At 37.3% G+C, this 19,051-nt stretch overlaps 1 protein-coding gene across 6 annotated transcripts in view; it reads right to left on the bottom strand.

Moving 5' to 3' along the window:
• The window catches only part of TEX11 (testis expressed 11), a 323,813-nt gene that overhangs the window by 277,812 nt on the left and 26,950 nt on the right, over positions 1-19,051 (bottom strand). For all 6 annotated transcript variants that reach the window (XM_077890293.1, XM_077890296.1, XM_077890292.1 and 3 more), the window contains one exon: positions 2,460-2,540. In XM_077890293.1, coding sequence (XP_077746419.1) covers positions 2,460-2,540 — 81 coding nt within the window. The remainder of the gene's footprint in view (positions 1-2,459; positions 2,541-19,051) is intronic.

Here is a 19,051-nt window from a genome sequence, read left to right as displayed (position 1 = left end):
TACCTACTAGGATGGTTATAATAATTTTTAAATTTCCCGGAAAATAAATATTGGTGAGGATATAGAAAAATTGGAACCTTCATACATTGCTGGCGGGAATGTAAAATGGTGCAGCTGCTGCAGAAAATAGTTTGCTGCTTCTGCAGAGTTAAACACAGAATTACCATATGACCCAACAATTCCAGTCCGAGATATTTTTCCAAGAGAATTAAAAACAAGGGCTTAAGGGGCACCCGAGTGGCTCAGTTGGTTTAGTATCTGACTCTTGATTTTGGCTCAGGTCATGATTTCAGGGTCATGAGATCAAGCTCCATATTGGGCTCAGTGCTCAGGAGTCTGCTTCTCTCCCTTTCCCTCTGTCCCTCCCCACACTCATTCTGCCTCTCTAAAATAAATAAATTAACCTTAAAAAAATCCCAAGAGTTCACAAAAATAATAAAAACAAGGATTCAAACAGACATTTATACATCAATGTTCACAGAAGCAACATTTGCAATAGCCAAAAGGTGGAAACAACCCAAGTATCCATCAATTAATGAATGGATACATAAAATGTGGCATGTACATACAATGAACTAATGACTATAACATGGTGAATCTTATAACATGGGTGAATCTTAAAAAAAATTAATGCTAAATTAAGTAGGCCAGACATAAAAGAAATATTATATGATTCCACTTATATGGAATATCTAGAACATGAAAGTCCATAGATAGAAAGTAGATTAGAGGACATCAGAGACTGTGGAGAAGAGGTAATAGGGAGTGATAATGTGATGAGTACAGAGTTTCTACTTGGAATGATGAAAAATTTCGAAAACTGATAGTGGTGGTGGTTGTATAACACTGTGAATGTACTTAATGCCAATGAATTACATGCTTAAAAATGGTTAAAATTGCACATCTTATGTTATATATATTTTTCCACAATAAAAAAGGTTTTATAGTAGAATGTCAAGGGGCACTTGGGTGGCTCAGTTGGTTAAGTGTCTACCTTCGGCTCAAGTCATGACCCCAGAGTCCTGGGATTGAGCCCTGCATCGGGCTTCCTTGCTCAGTGGGGAGCCTGCTTCTCCCTCTCCCTCTGCCTGCCACATCCCGTGCTTGTGCCCTCTCTCTGTGTGTGTCAAATAAATAAATAAAATATTTTTTTAATTATAGTAGAATGTCAACTAATATACATAGAAAAAAAGATGGAATTAGCAAAATAGCCAGTTGTCAACCATCACAATACTAATTTAGGTAAGAAATAACAATGGATGGTGAAAGTAGGATGAGAAATTGGACTTCATATAATTTCAAAGTATCAACCCACAAAACATTTATGAATAACACAAGGAAAAATTACATACATTTATAGTAAAGAAACCTTAAAATACCATTTAAATCAAGAGATCAAAACTAGCACCACCAATAATAGAATAAATCAATACTGTCTGCCACCCAATAGGAAGCCATGAGGAGAATATAAAACCACTTCTGTGATTTTCTGGGCCCAGGTTCATGACTTGTTCTAATCATGAGGAAGCTCTGAACAAACTCAAATAAAGGGTGGGGGAATTAGGGAGATGTTAAGAGTAGAAACTTGCAACTAGTAGATAAATAAGTTCTGGAGATCTAATGCACAACACAGTAATCATAGTAAACAACACTGTATTATAAATTTCAAAATTACTAGGAGACTAGACCTTAACTGTTCTCAATACAAAATGATTTTATGACATAATAAGGGTGTTAGCTAACATTATATAGTAATCATATTGCAATATATAAGTGTATAAAACCAACATGCTATATACTTCAAACTTACACAATATACCAATTTTATCTCAATAAAAATTTTAATTAAAAAACTAAGTCACATTCTACAAAATGAGTTGTCAGTAATCTTCAAAACTGCCAAAGTCATGAAAGTCAAGCAAAAGTGAGGAATTGTTCCAGTTTGAAGGAGACTAGGTACAATCCCAGATTGATTCCATTTTGTATACACGATGATTTGGAGAAACTTGAATGAGGTCTCTGTGCAAAGGGTAAAAGGAGTCTTTCTTTGTATTACTGTAATATTTTTATAAATATGAAATTGCTTTAAAATTTTTTAACTTCTTGGGGCACCTGGGTGGCTCAGTGGTTGAGCCTCTGCCTTTGGCTCAGGTCGTGATCCTAGGGTCCTGGGATTGAGTCCCGCATCAGGCTTCCCATGGGGAGACTGCTTCTCCCTCTGCTTATGTGTCTGTCTCTCTCTGTGTCTCTCATGAATAAATACATAAAATCTTTAAAAAAATAAATAAATACCCTTTCCAGTAGAGAACAAAGAAAATATTTCAAAGATCAGCTAAATGGGCAGAACTGACCTCAGATATAATCTCTAAAGTGCTGCATGAAGTAGGAATGATTCTATCTAGAACTTCATATAGCATATTTCTAAACTCTTGGAGAATAAATGCAGAGACTTCACTCACCATTTTGGGGAACCTCATCAACATATCCTTACAGCGCAACGTACATGTATATGCTCTATGAAAATCCCCTTGAGCAACTGCCTGAGAAAATGAAAAAAATATATATCAATTGGTTAAAATGAAATAATAAGATTTATCTATAAGTCAATTTTAACATATTTTTAACTTGTGTTAAACAGTCTTGTTTTCTAAACTTTTTAGCAACACTGGTTGGCTAAACATAATGGCCAGCTCAAAATACAAAAAGTAAGAATTATCTTGGGTAACACAAGAGTTGATAGTGTTGGGAGTCATTTACTTTTTTCTGGAAATGGCAAAATTGGTGTACAATCTTGTGTTATTATAATATAATGCCATGTCTAACAGATGCTTCCCCAGCTTGAATAGCTCTTGTATTTATCTCCACATTAGTATTTATCTCCACATTAGAAGGATGTTAAATGGGAGTCTTTTGTCCTAAAACAGGCTCACAGTAACTTCATAGTCTGAACTGCTGTGAATATCTGCTATTTAAGGCAGCTAAGTGCAATCCCATCTTGGAGTCAGAAGAGCTACTCTGATGTTTCTTATATATAACCTTGAACCTTACGCTCTCATAGTTTCAGTTTCCTCATCCATAAAATGAGGACAATGTACTAGATTATCTCTAAGATTCCTGTCAGCTCTATTGTTCTGATTGAACACCCTCAAATGAATGAAAACATCATTCACACGTTACTTAGGCACTTATAGAAGAAGCTTGTTTCAGTCGTTTAAAAATTTAGCTGACAAGGCATATTAAAAAAAAAACAGACATATATAAGAAAATAATTTTATGAAGTACTTCATAGGGGGAAAATCCCTATATTTGCTGTGTTCTTTTTTCTTTCTTATGTGGAATCAAGTATTCTTATGCTTTGGGTAAGAAAACAATTGAGCAGAGAGAATAAAAGACTAAGAATGTAAAAAGACAGCTTCTCTTTAGTTTTTTCTTCTATCTACCTGCAGAATATTAAGCCTGACATCTTGCTGAGTAGATACCCTCATCTAAGGCTTTAATGCTAGATTGTGTAAAAGAGAAAAATAAATTATAAACATTAGAGCATTAATAAGCCAAATCTCAAATATCTAGAGTTTACAAAATAATATTCACATCTATGCAAATAGATGATTGATGAATACTTGCTGATTCATTTCTCAAGGTGGAGGAAATCTTATCATAAAAGAGAAATGCTGAGGGACGCCTGGGTGGCTCAGTCCATTAAGCAACTGCTTAAGCCCCGTGTTGGGCTCCCTGCTCAGCAGAAAGTCTGCTTCTCCTCTCCTTCTGCTTCTCCCTCTCCCTCTGCTCCTCCCCGCTGCTCACACTCTCTCTTTCTCTCAAATAAAGAAGTAAATAGAAATATTTTTAAAAAGTCTTTTTTAAAAAAGAGAAATGCTGTGTGACAAACCCCATATCAGATATGCTTTCTGTCCTTATATAAAGCAATATAATGCTGCAAAAAAAATCTATAAAGTATCCATCACTAATCAGATGTTACCTTAGTGGAAACGAAATCTCTAATAATTCAAGCTAGTTTTGAAAATGTATTCATTTTATTGGGCCACAAATCAATATTTCAAACCCAAAATATAGAGAATTCAGATACAAGAAGTCTTAAAGAAGAGGCAGCATGATGTAATGCTCTAGCAACCTCTGGCGAGCATCAGACTCACCAGTGGAGCTCTTCAAAGATCACATACCCTGGTCCCATCACTTGTAAATTGATTCATTACATCTGGGATGATGCCCAGCATATACTGATGTAGTAAAAAGAATACGGGCTTTGGATCCCCAGTTTCTCCTCTTCTTTTTTTTAAATCAAAATACAGCTGACATACAATGTTATATTAGTTTCAGGTATACCACAGTTATTTGACAATTCTACTTTGCTCAGTGAAGTTAGGCAAGTCACAGCCTCTATGAGTCTCAATTTCCTTAACTGTAAAGAAAGGATAAGTAATATCTACTACATAGGATTGAACTTATGAGAATCAAATGAGATCACAGATGTGAAAGAATTTTGTAAACTTTAAGACAGTATACAAAAGGGATGCCTGGTGGATCACTTGGTTAAGTGTCTGACTCTTGATTTTGGCTCAGGTCATGATCTCAGGGTCATGAGATGGAGCCCTGCATTGGAGCCTGCTTAAGATTCTCTTCCCACTCCCCCTGCTCTTCCCCCACTTCCTCTCTTTCTTAAAAAAGACAGTATATGAAAAATGTGAATAATTTTAGCAGTCAAAGCTACCATTAGTTAGTGCCAAGAATTGTAATAAAAGAGGTTATTTGCTGTTATGTGGTACTCACTGTTGAAGAGAGGAAGCCTCTTTGAAATCATATCCTAGCAGATCTATAAAGTATTTTATGGACCAAGGAACTTAGGTTTGCCCTTCGTTAGAAGAAAAACTACAAGGTTGAATCTGAACTGCTAAACATCAGTGGGTAATTACTTTTATGCAAGAAATTAAATGCTAGACTGACCATCACCTAATATACTACTAAGTGATAATAACAAAATAATCAAACAACAGTAAATTATGCTGAATGGATCCATTAAAAATTTATGCTAACTTCAAGTAAACCTTCACTTCAGCTCAACAATCAAAAATGTTACAACTCCTAGCATCATGTCAAGTACGTAGTGGATACTCAGTAAAAATTAATTTTTCTGGGGCACCTGGGTGGCTCAGTTGGGAAAGCATCTACCTTCAGCTCAGGTCATGATCCCAGGGTCCTCAGATCAAGCCCCATGTCAGGCTCCCTGCTCAGGGAGCCTGCTTCTCCCTCTCCTCCCTGCTCATACTCTCTCACTATCTCTGTTGCTATCTCTCTCTTGCAAATAAATAAAATCTTTTTTAAAAATTATTATTATAAAAAATTATATTTTCTTTGTTGATTTCCTAAGGAGATTTCCCACTCAGATATTCAAGCCTTTTTTTCACATTCTTCAAAAGTACTCCCATAATATGCTATATCCTCCTACTGCAACCCTCCCAAAAATTACTTTCACCTTCCACCTTAACCAAAATTCATATGCTCCCTTATCCAACATCTAATTCTCCTCTTCAATTTAAAATACCCGTCTGCCTGTGCCTCTGCCTCTCTTTCTCTCTGTGTCTCTCATGAATAAATAAAATCTTTAAAATAATAATAATAAAATACCCATCTTATGCCCCTTTCCTTTTTTTTAAAAAAAAGATTTTATCCATTCATGAGAGACAGAGACAGAGAGAGGAGCAGGCTCCATGCCGGAAGCCCGATATGGGACTTGATTCCAGGACTCCAGGGTCACGCTCCGGGCCAAAGGCAGGCGCTAAACCGCTGAGCCACCCAGGGATCCCCTTTATGCCCCTTTCCTTACCAAAAAGTTCACAGTCTGAATTGTCACAGCATAGTTAATTGCTCATATTGTATTTCACTGTGGAACTTCATTCATAGGTCTTTTAAAGCAATTACCTTATAATGCACCTGTTTACACATGTGTATCTACCACAGAATTTACCTTAGGCTCCTATAAGAGATACTACACACTAATGTTATAGATCTTTTTATCTCTATTGCAGAGCATTGACTTATATACATATTGACATATATATGTATATATACATACAAACAGCAGGCACTAGATAAATGCTTGTTTATCCCTCTATATATATATTGATCAGATTCATTTCCATCTCTTGATATATGACCCATAACTTAATCCCCTTCCTCATTAACCAACTCCTCCAATCTTCTTCTCCGTGGCTTTTTATATTCAACCTATAATATGTTTATTATATACTCTATTTTGAACATAACCTTCCCTTGACCATCCTTCTCTGAGTAGCTACAACTCAATTTTTCTTCTGTCAAATATTCTGACACAATATGCAGTACGAATGGTTCTCAAATTTCAGCACGAAACAGAATTATAAGAAAGGCTTGCTAAAATGCATTTTGTTGAGCTCTACCTCCAGAATTCATGATTCTTCAGGCCTAGAGTGGAATCCAATAATTTGCATTTCTAACAGGTTCCCAGGTGATTTTTTAAAATAACCGTTTATTTTTTTAAGATGTACTTATTTGAGAGAGTGCATGCACATGTGCAAGACTAGGGAGAAGGGGCAGAGGGAGAGAATCTTTAAGCAGACTCCTACCTGAGTGTGGAGCCCAACACAAGGCTTGATGCCATGATTCATGAGATCACAACCTATGCTGAAACCAAGAGTCAGATGCTTAACTAGCTGATCCACCCAGACATTCACCCAAGATTATATTGATGCTGCCAGTCACAGCTCCAGACTAATCTTATACCAATACTCCTTATTTTGTTTTTGGTCTCAGGAGGCCTATAACTCTTAAAAACTACTGAGGACTCAAAGATATTTTTATCTAGGTTATAGCCAGTTGTAATTTCTAATAAAGTTCAATAAGAAGCTATAAAGTTCATTTTGACAACTTTTGCCAGTGTTTTCATTGCTTTCAGTTGAATTTAAATCTGAGATGTAAAGGGCACCTGGGTGATTCAGTCAGTTAAGCTTCTGCCTTCAGCTTGGGTCATGATCCCAGGGTACTGGGATTGAGTCCCACATCAGGCTCCCTGCTGATGTGGGACTGAGCAGGGAGCCTGCTTCTCCCTCTACCCCTCCCCCATGCTCATGCTCACTTGTACTCTCTCTCTCAAATAAATTTTTAAAATATTTATTATGCTAAGCAAAATAAGTCAGCCAGAGAAGGACAAATACCATATGATTTCACTCATATGTAGAATCTAAGAAACAAAACAGATGAACATAAGGGAATGGAAAAAAAAGAGAGGGAAGCTGAGAATTGATCAGCTTCCCTCTCTGGAGGGAAGGTGGGGGGATAGGCTAAATGGGTGATGGGCATTAAGGAGGACACTTGTTGTGATGAGCACTGACAATTACATATAAGTGATGAATCACTAAATTCTACACCTGAAACCAATTTAACAATATATGATAACTAACTAGACTTTAAATAAGGGAGGAGTAGGGAACCTTAGTTTTATCTGGTCCCTGGAATTCAGCTAGATAGCTATCAAATCATTCTGAACACCAGTGAACTCAACCAGAGATGTAAGAAAAGAATTGCAGCAATTCTACAAATTAAAAAGTGACCACTCTCTATAAGGTAGGAGGTGCAGAGAAGTGAATCTGAGGTGATGATATATCAGAAGATAAACCTTGGGATGAGGGAGCCTCCATTAGCCGGCTACCAGAAAGTGATACAGCAGCAGAGAACTAAATCAGAACTTTTAGAAGTCTGCTCCATTGATATCCCTGGCTGATATGTGCTCAGGTGGTGAAGAAGGGCAGAATCCTAGGTGGGACACTGTGGTCTCGGGATGCCCGGGGTTACAAAAACAACAGGGGTGCCTGAACGCAGCAGAGTTCCCAGGCATCAGAGCAGGGAAGCCAGCCGGCTTCAATCAGTGAACCCAAGAGTGGACTTTCAGCTCCATGTTGCCAGAAACCATGAACCATGGCATGGTCAGGGGACTGCTCTCCAAGCAGAGTTCCAGCAAGCAGCAGAACCATAGCAAGGCCCCCTCTTTCTTCCCCCAAGGAAGAACAGTGAGGTGCACACCACAGGAGTCTCCCAAAATGGGGTCACACGCCTGAGATAAAAACTCTTAGTCACAAGCTGGGGAAACACAGAGTGTGGATAGAAACCAGGGAGACAAGAGTGACTGACTGTTTTTCCCTAAGGGTGCACTGAAGAGTGGGAGGCACAATCTTTCAGCTCCAGGGCTGGAGATTGGGAGGCTGCCATTTTCGTTCTCATCATCTAAAGCAGTGTGGAAAGCCTTCAGAGAATAAATTCCACATAGAGCAATCCAGAGCTGCTTATACTCCGCCGGCAATGGCATGCAATTCCACCTGGGGCAAAAACACTGAAGAATCAGCACGACAGGCCCCTCCTCCAGAAGATCAGCAAGAATATCCAGTTAAGACCAAGATTACCCATCATAGAGAACTGCAAAACTTCAGCACTAGGGGAAATGGTATATAGAATTTGTGGTTTCTTTCTTATGATTCTATAGTCTTTCCATTTTATTTTAATTTTTCCTTTTCAACCAATTTCTTATTTTATCAACTCTTTTTTAAAGTCTTCTTTCATTTTCATTTTTACAGTTACATTCTAACCTTTCATCGCATTTAACTTTACAATTTTGGAATCTAGTTTTCTAATAAGCAGACCAAAATATACCCAGGATCTAGTATGTTGCTCTGTTCTGTTCACCTGTCTGATTATACTCTCTTTTTTGAATTTTCCTTCAGTTTTGCATCTCTTCTATGTTTAGTGTATATGTCTCTAGAGCCACTGTTGCTATTTTAATATTTTGCTCTCTTGTTCATCTATTCTCTTCTGGACAGAATGAAAAGATGGAAAAACTTCCCTCAAAAAAGTGAACAAGAGGCAGTACTGACTGCCAGGGACCTAATCAGTATGGATATAAGTTAAATTGTCAGAACTAGAGTTCAGAATAATGATTATAAAGATACTAGCTGGGCAAGAAAAAAAGCACAGAAGACAACAGAGAATCCCTTTCTGCAGAAATAAAAGAACTAAAATCCAATCAATTCAAAATCAAAAAGACAATTAATCAGATGTAATAAAAAATGGAGGTTCTAACTGCTAGGATAAATGAGACAGAAGAGAGAATTAGTGATATAGAAGATAAAATCATGTAGAAAAAAGAAGCTGAGAAAAAGTGAGATAAAGAACGACTGGATCATGAGGGGAGACTCTGAGAGATAAGTGATACCATAAAGTGAAACAATATTAGAATAATTGGGATCCCAGAAGAAGAAATGGAGGCAGGGTGTAGAAGGTATATTTGAGCAAATTATAGCTGAGAAATTTCCTAATCTGGGTAATCAAACAGGCATTTAAATCCAGGAGGCATGGAGGTCCCCCCTCAAAATCAATAAAAATAGGTCAACAACTCAACATAGAATAGTGAAGCTTGCAAATATCAGAGAAAAAGAGAAAATCTTGAAAGCAGCTTGGAATATTAAGTCCTCAACCTACAAGGGTAGAAACATTAGACTGGCAGCAGACCTATCAGTACCTGGCAGGAAAGCAAGGACTGGCATGATATATATAGATATATAGATACACACACACACACACACACACACACACACACACATTCAGAATGCGAGAAAAATATGCAGCCAAGAATACTTTATCCAGCAAGGCTGTCATTCAAAATAGAAGAGATAAAGAGCTTCTAGGACAGACAGAAACTAAAAAATTTGTGACCACCAAACCAGCCCTGAAAGAAATGTTAAAGGGGATCCTTTAAGTGAAGAGAGCCCAAAGTAACAGACCAGAAAGAAACAGAGACAATATACAGAAATAGTGACTTTACAGGTAATACAATGACACTAAATTCCTATCTTTCAATAGTTACTCTAATTGTAAATGGGCTAAATGCCCTGATCAAATGACACAGGGTATCAGATTGGATAAACAGCAAGACCTATTGATAAGGTGTCTGCAAGAGACTCATTTTAGAATCAAAGACACCTCCAGATTGAAAGTGAGGGGGTAGAAAACAATTTATCATGCTAATGGACAGCAAAAGAAGGCTGGGGTGGCAATCCTTATATCAGACAAGTTAGATTTTTTTAAAGATTGCATTTATTTATTCATGACAGAGAGAGAAAAAGGCAGAGACACAGGCAGAGGGAGAGGGAGAGGGAGAAAAGCAGGCTCTATGCAAGGAGCCTGACATGGGACTCAATCCCGGGTCTTCAGGATCACACCCCGGGCCAAAGGCAGCACCAAACCACTGGGCAACCAGGGCTGCCCAAAATCAGACAAATTAGATTTTAAACCAAAGACTATAATAAGAGATAAGGAAGGACACTACATCATAATTAGAGGGTCTATCCAACAAGAAGATCTAATAATTGTAAATATTTATGCCCCTAACATGGGAGTGTCCAATTATATAAACCAATAAATTAACCAAGATACACAATGTTAACAATATAATAATGGAAGAGGACTTTAACACCACACTCACTGCAATGGACAGATTATCTAAGCAGACCAACAAGGAAACAAGGGCTTTGAATGACACACTGGACCAGACTAAATGGACTTCACAGACATATTCAGAGCATTCCATCTGAAAGCAACACAATACACATTCTTCTCGAGAGCACATGGAACATTCTCCAGAATACATCACCTATTAGGTCACAAATCAGGTCTCAACCAGTACCAAAATACTGGGATCATTCTCTGCATATTTTCAGACTACAATGCCTTCAAACTTGAACTCCATAAGAGGAAATTTGGAAAGAACTCAAATACATAGAGGTTAAAGAGCATTCTACTAAAGAATGAATGGGTCAACCAGGAAATTAAAGAAAAATTATAAAAATTCATGGAAACAAATGAAAATGAAAACACAACTGTTCAAAACCTTTGGTTTGCAGCAAAGGTGTCCTACAAGGGAAGTATATAGCAGTACAAGTCCTTCTCAAAAAACAAGAACTATCTTAAATACACAACCTAACCTTACACCTAAAGGAGCTGGAGAAAGAACAGCAAATAAAGCCTAAGCCCAGCAGGAGAAGAGAATTAATAAAGATTAGAGTAGAAATCAATAAAATACAAACCAAAAGAACAGTAGAACAGATCAATGAAACTAGGAACTATTTCTTTAAAGAATTAATGAGATCAATAAACCCCTGGCCACACATATCAAAAAGAAAAGAGAAAGGACCCAAATAAATAAACTCATGAATGAAAGAAGAGAGATCACAACCAACACCAAAGAAATACAAAAAATTATAAGAACATATTACGAGCAACTACATGCCAACAAATTAGGCAAACTGGAAGAAATGGATGCATTCCTAGAGATGTATAAACTACCAAAACTGAAACAGGAAGAAATAGAAAACTTGAACAAACCCATAACCACCAGGGACATTGAAGTAGTAATCAGAAATCTCCCAATAAACAAGAGTCCAGGACCAAATGGCTTCCCAGGGAAGTTCTACCAAACATTTAAAGAAGAATTAATACCTATTCTTCTGAAGCTGTTTCAAAAAAACAGAAATGGAAGGAAAACTTCCAAATTCTTTCTATGAGGCCAGCATTACCTTGATCTCAAAACCAGACAAATACCCCACTAAAAAGGAGAACTATAGACCAATATCCCCGATGAACATAGATGCAGGGACACCTGGGTGGCTCAGCTGTTTAGCACCTGCCTTCGGCCCAAGGCATGATCCTGGAGTCCCAGGATTGAGTCCCATATCGGGCTCCCTGCATGGAGCCTACTTCTCCCTCTGCTTGTGTCTCTGCCTCTCTCTGTGTCTCTCATGAATAAATAAATAAAACCTCTAAAAAAAAAGAACATGGATGCAAAAATTCTCACCAAGATACTAACCAATAGGATCCAACAATACATTAAAAGGATTATTCATGGGGTGCCTGGGTGGCTGTTGGCTAAGACGCCTGCCTTCAACTCAGGTCATGATCTCGGGATTCTGGAATCAAGCCCCACATCAGGTTCCCTGCTTAGTGGGGAACCTGCTTCTCCCTCTTCCGCTGCCCCTCCCCACCATGTGCATGTGCCCACGGGCTCTCTCAAATAAATAAAATCTTAAAAAATAAATAAAAGGATTAGTCACCACAATCAAGTAGGATTTATGTTTAATTTTTTGAAGAACTTTTAGACTACTCTCCACAACAGTTATACCATTTTACATTCCCATCAGCAGTTAGGAGAGTTCCAACTTCTCCAATTGATTACTTACAAAGTTCTTATTTTCCATTTTCATTATTTCACATACCTTAGTGGGTGTGAAGTAGCATCTCATTATGGTTTTGATTTCCATTTCCCTAATGACTAATAATGTTGAGCATCTTTTCATGTGCTTACTGGCCATGTGTTTATCTTCAATGGAGAAATATATATTCAAGTTTTCTGCTAATTTTAAATTTAGGTTGTCTTTTCATTGTTAAATTCTAAGAGCTCGTTATATATTCTAGATGCTAGACAATTCTCAGATATATTACATAAAAATATTTTCTGTTTTTTACTTTATTCATAGTATCTTCTGATGAACAAAAGTTTTAAATTTTGATGAAGTTCAATTTAGCAATTTTTTTCTTTGCATGTGCTTTAAAAGAGAAATGATTGCCTAATCAGCACAAAGATTTATACCTATTTTTTTCTTCTAAAGAGCTCTATGCTTTCATCTCTTTTGGGTATTTGACCATAAATGCAGGGGTTTATTTCTGGACTCTCAACTCACTTATCTGTATGTCTGTCCTTATGCCAGTATCACACTGTCTTGATACCTCAGTTAAGTTTTGAAATTAATAAGTGTGAGTCCCCTAACTTTATTATTTTATAAAATCTTTTTGTTCTTTTTCAAGTTATTTCAGGTATCATGAACATATAAATTTTAGGATCAATTTATCAATTTCTACAAAAGACAAGGCAAAAGAATTTTGATAGGGATGGAATTAAGTTTGTAGATCAGTTTTGGGGAATACTGTCATCTTAACAATATTAGGTCTTCCATTCCATGAATATAGCTAACTTTCCATTTATTTTGACCTTCTTAATTTCTTTCAACAATATTTTATATTTTTCAGTGTACAGTCTTACACTTTAGTTAAATTTACTCCTAAATATAATTCCTAAATAAAATTATCCTTATTCTCAAATGATATGATCTTGTGTATAGAAAGAATGTCCTCAGAAATCCACACACACACACACACACACAAAAAAAACTATTAAAATGAATAAACAAGTTTAGCCAGGTTACAGAGTATGAAATACAAAAATCTATTGTATTTCTATCCACTAGCCATGACTAAACCAAAACTGAAATTAAGATATTAATTCTAGGATGCCTGGGTGGCTCAATGGTTGAGTGTCTGCCTTTGGCTCAGGGTGTGATCCCGGCCGGGGTCCTGGGATGGAGTCTCAGTCGGGCTCCCTGCAGGAAGCCTGCTTCTCCCTCTGCCTATGTTTCTGCCTCTCTCTCTGTCTCTCTGTGTATCTCATGAATAAATAAATAAAAATTAAAATTAAAAAAAGAAGAAAGAAATTCCATTTAAGGAGTACCTGGGTCTCTCAGTCGACTGAACATCTGACTCGGTTTCAGCTCAAGTCATGATCTTAGAGTCATAAGATACAGCCCCACATCAGGCTCTGTGCTCAAGGGGGACTCTGCTTGAAGATTCTTTCCCTCTGCCCCTTCCCCCACTCATGCACACACAGGCTCTTCCTTTCTCTCAAGTAAGTCTTTTAAAAAATTAATTCCATTTAAATTAACATCAAAAAAATAATTAGGACTCCTAACTCTGGGAAACAAACAAGGGGTAGTGGAAGGGGAGGTGGGCGAGGGGATGGGGTGACTGGGTGAAAGGCACTGAGGGGGGCACTTGATGGGATGAGCACTGGGTGTTATTATATTTTGGCAAATGGAACTCCAATTAAATAATATACAAAATATGGGATCCCTGGGTGGCGCAGCGGTTTAGCGCCTGCCTTTGGCCCAGGGCGCGATCCTGGAGACCCGGGATCGAATCCCACGTCGGGCTCCCTGCATGGAGCCTGCTTCTCCCTCTGCCTGTGTCTCTGCCTCTCTCTCTCTCTCTCTGTGACTATCATAAATAAATAAAAAAATTTAAAGAAAAATAATATACAAAATAATTAAGAATAAGTTCAACAAAAGAACTGCAATAGTTGTACACTAAAATCTATAAAACATTGTTGAAATTAATGACTTAAATAAAATGGAAAGACATCCCATGTTCACAGATCAAAAGACTTAATATTCTTAAGATGTCAATACCCTTTAAATTGAACTACCGATTCAAATGCATTTCCTATCAAAATTTTACCAGGCTTTGCAAAAACTGACATGCTCATTTTAAATTATATGGAAATGTAAGGGATCCAGAATAGACAAAAACATTTATGAAAATTAGAGCAAAGTTGCAAGGCTCACACTTCCCCATTTCAAAATTTACCACAAAGCTATAGTAATCGAGACTGGCAGTGACATAGGACATAAAAATCAATGGAATAAAACAGAGTCCAGAAATAAATCGTTACATTTAGAGTCGAATTGTTTTTTTATAGTAGTGCAAAGACAATTCCATGAGGAAAGAATAGTCTTTTTTTTTTTTAATGATGCTAGGGCACCACCACTGGTTAAGCATCTGACTCTTGATTTCAGCTAAGGTCATGATCTCAGGGTTGTGAGATCCGGCTCTGTTCTGGGTGTGGAGCCTATTTAAAAAAGAAAATTAACTCAAAATCAATCATAGATTTAAACATAAAAGGTAAAGCTATAGAACTTATAGGAGAAAGTCTTTCAGATCTAGAGTTCGGTGAAGAGTTTTGAGACATGACACTAGAAGCACAATCCATTAAAAATAATTGATTAAACTTCATCAAAACTAAATACTTTTGCTCTGCAACCCATTAAAAGAAAAGACAAATACATATTTGACAAGGCACTCAAATCTAGAATACATAATTCTCAAAATTCAACAGTAAAAAAAAATCAAACAACCAAATAAAAAATAGCTAAGAAGCACAAACTAACATTTCCCTTAAGAGAATACACAGATGGCAAATAAGTACATGAAAAAAATGTTCAACATCATTAGCCATTAGGGAAGTACAAATTGAAACCATGGTGAAATATTACTAGACATCTAATAGAATAACTAAAGTAAATTAGTCACAATACAAACGCTGGCAAGGATGCAGAAAATGGGATCTCCCATACATTGCTTGTGGGGATTAAAATGGCGCAGCTACTCTAGAAACAGTTTGGTTGTTTCTTAAAAAACAAACTACTGAGACTCCTCAGTGACTCAGTAGTTGGGCATCTGCCTTCGGCTGGGGGCGGTGATCCCGGGATGCCTGGATCGAGTCCCGCATGGGGCTCCCTGCGTGGAGCCTGCTTCTCCCTCTGCCTATGTCTCAGCCTCTCTCTGTGTGTCTCTCATGAATAAACAAAATCTTTAAAAAAAAAAAACAAACAAACTACTAAACATACACTAATGATTACCCAGGGATTGCACTCCTGGGCATTTATTCCACAGAAATGAAAATTTATGTCCACACAAAAACTTCTACACAAATGTTCATGCAGGGCAGCCCTGGTGGCTCAGCGGTTTAGTACCACCTTCAGCCCAGGGTGTGATCCTGGAGACCCAGGATCGAGTCCCACATCGGGCTCCCTGCATGGAGCCTGCTTCTCCCTCTGCCTGTGTCCCTGCCTCTCTCTCTCTCTCTCTCTCTCTCTCTGAATAGATACATAAAATCTTTAAAAAAAAATTTTCATGACAACTTTGTTTGCAATAGCCAAGAGCGTGGAAACAACCCAAATTCCTGCCATAGTGAGTGGCTAAATAAACTGTGGTACATCCATACCATAGAATACAACTTCCAAATAAAGAACAAACTACTAAAACACAAAACTTGGATGGAAGTCAAAGGAATCATGCTAAGTTCAAAAAGGCACTATCAAAAGGTTACACACTATGATTCTATTTATATAATATCCCCAAATGACAAAATTATGGAGGTGGAGAATGTTAGTTACCTGGAATAGGGAAAGGGGGAATGGGCATGATATAACTACACAGAGGAAGTACAATTGCTTCCGGTGGTATAGACATTTTAACAATATTTGTTCTTCCGATCTGTGAGCATAGAATGCTCTATATCTTGATTGTGGTAGTGGTAGTTACATGAATCTACCCATGTGATAAAACTATATAAAAGTACAGACACATTTAAGAAACAAAAAAGAGGATCATAGGGGAAGAGAGGAAAAAATAAAACAAGACAAAATCAGATCAGGAGACAAGCCATGAGAGACTCTTAATCATAGGAAACAAACTGAGGGTTGCTGGGGGCAGGAGGACAGGGTAACTGGATGATGGACATTAAGGAGGGCACGTGAGTATTACATAAGACTAATGAAACACTGACCTCTACCACTGAAACTAATAATACTTTATATGTTAAGTAATTGAATTTAAATTTTAAAAATCTATTAATAAAAAAATAACTACAGACACACATGTAGTTTATCAAATAAAACTGGTGAAATATGAATAAGGCCTATGGATTGTAATAACGTCTATCTCCTGGTTTTACACTGCACTATATTAACACAAGATGTCACCACTGAAGAAAACTGGGTGAAAGGTACTCCGGAACTCTCATAATATTTGTGCAACTTTCTATTAATCTATAATTATTTCAAAATAAAAAGGTTTTAAAAATCACATTAGTTGGGGCCCCAGGTGGCTCAGTCAGTGAAGCATCTGTTTTCAGCTCAGGTCATAATCTTGGGGTCCTGGGATTGAGCCCCATGTCAGTCTGCTTCTCCCTCTCCCAATGCTCCCCTCCACACACATACCACTCATGCTCTCTCTCGTTCTCTCAAATGAATAAATGGAATATTTTTTTAAAAATCACATTAGTTAAGGGGTGCCAGGTTGGCACAGTCAGTTACATATTCCACTAGGTGTTGGCTCAGGTCATGATCTCAGGGTCCTGGGATTGAAACCCATGTGGGGCTCTGCACTCAGTGTGGAGTCTGCTTAAGATTTTCTCTACCTCTCCCTCTACACCTCCACCTCACATGCTCTCACGCACTCTACCTTTTTTTTAAATCAAATTAGTTGGCACACCTGAGTGGCTGAGCAGTTGAGCGTTTGCCTTTTGCTCAGGGTGTGGTCCCAGAGTCCCACATTGGGCTCCCTGCAGGGAGCCTGCTTCTCCCTCTGCCTATGTCTCTGCTTCTCTCTGTATCTCTCATGAATAAATAGATAAAAATTTTTAAAAATAAATAATAAAGTCCAGAATTTTGATGCCTCCAGCTTTGCATTTATTATTCAGGATTGCTTTAGCTATTTGAGGCTCTATACAAATTTTAGGATTGTTTGTTCTAGCTCTGAGAAAAATGGTCATGGTATTTTGATAGGGAATGCATTAAATGTGTAAATTGCTTCTGGTGGTATAGACATTTTAACAATATTTGTTCTTCCGATCTGTGAGCATGGAATGTCTTTCCATTTCTTTGTGTCATCTTCAATTTCTTTCATCAGTGTTTTATAGTTTTCAGAGTACGGGTCTTTCACCTCTTTGGTTAGGTTGTTTCCCAGGTATAGTTTTTTGTAATTCTAAATGGGACTGATTCTTTAATTTCTCTTTCTGCTGCTTCATTATTGGTATATAGAAAAGCAACAGATTCTGTATGTTAATTTTGTATCCTGTGACTTTACCAAATTTATGTATCAGTTCTGGCAGTCTTTTGGAGGAGTCTTTTGGGTTTTCTATATACAGTATCATATCATCTGCAAATAGTGAAAATCTGACATCTTATTTACCAATGTGGATGCCTTTTCTTTCTTTTTGTTGTCTGATTGCTGAGGCTAGGACTTCCAGGACTATGTTAAATAGCAGTGGTGAGACTTGGACATCCCTGTCTTGTTCCTGACCATAGAGGAAAAGCCCTCAATTTTTCCCCATTGAGGATGATAATAACTGTGTGATTTTCATATATGGCCTTTATTATGTTGAGGTATGTTTCCTCTAAACCTACTTTGTTGAGGGTTTTTATCATGAATAGATGTTGTACTTGTCAAATGCTTTTTCTGCATCTACTGAAATGATCATATAGTTCTTTTTTTTTAATCATATAGTTCTTATCCTTTCTTTTACCCTTAATGTGATGTATCATGTTGATTGATTTGCAAATATTGACCAGCACTGAAACCCAGGAATAAATCCCACTTGATTGTGGTGAATGATTTTTTTAATGTATTGTTGGATTTTGTTTGCTTGTATTCTGTTGAGAATTTTTGCAACCATGTTCATCAGGGATATTGGCCTGTGGGTTCTCTTTTTTAGTAGTCTTTATCTGGTTTTGGTATCAGGGCCCTCAGAGAATGAATTTGGAAGTTTTCCTTCTTTTTCTGTTTTTTGGAATAGTTTGAGAAGAATAGGTGTTGACTCTTCCCTTTTTTAAAAAGATTTTATTTTGTAGTAATCTCTGCACCTAACGTGAGGCTCAACCTTAGAACCCTGAGATTAAGAGTTGCATGTTCCACTCACTGAGTCATCCAGGTTCCCTGATTAACATTTCTCTAAATGTTTGGTAGAATTCACCTATGAAGGCATCTATCTGGGCCTGGACTTTTATTTGTCGGAAGTTTTTCGATTACTGACTCAATTTCCTCACTGGTTATCAGTCTGTTGAATTTTTCTTTCTTCTTGTTTCAATTTTGGTAGTTTGTAGGTTTCTATGCATTTCAACATTTCTTCTAGGTTGTCCAATTTGTTGGCATATAGTTTTTCATAATATTCTCCTATAATTGTACTTTTGTGGTATTGGTTATTATTTTCCTCTCGTTTATGATTTTATTTATTTGGGTCTTTTCTCTTATCTTTTTTTTAAAGATTTTATTTATTTATTCATGAGAGACACAGAGAGACAGAGACATAGGCAGAGGGAAAAGCAGGCTTCCTGCAATGGAGCCT

The sequence above is a fragment of the Canis aureus genome, chromosome X (genome assembly GCF_053574225.1).
Source record: "Canis aureus isolate CA01 chromosome X, VMU_Caureus_v.1.0, whole genome shotgun sequence".
Classification (NCBI taxonomy): domain Eukaryota; kingdom Metazoa; phylum Chordata; class Mammalia; order Carnivora; family Canidae; genus Canis; species Canis aureus.
Note: the sequence above shows the minus strand (reverse complement) of the source record. Positions and strands in the feature narration are given on the sequence as shown.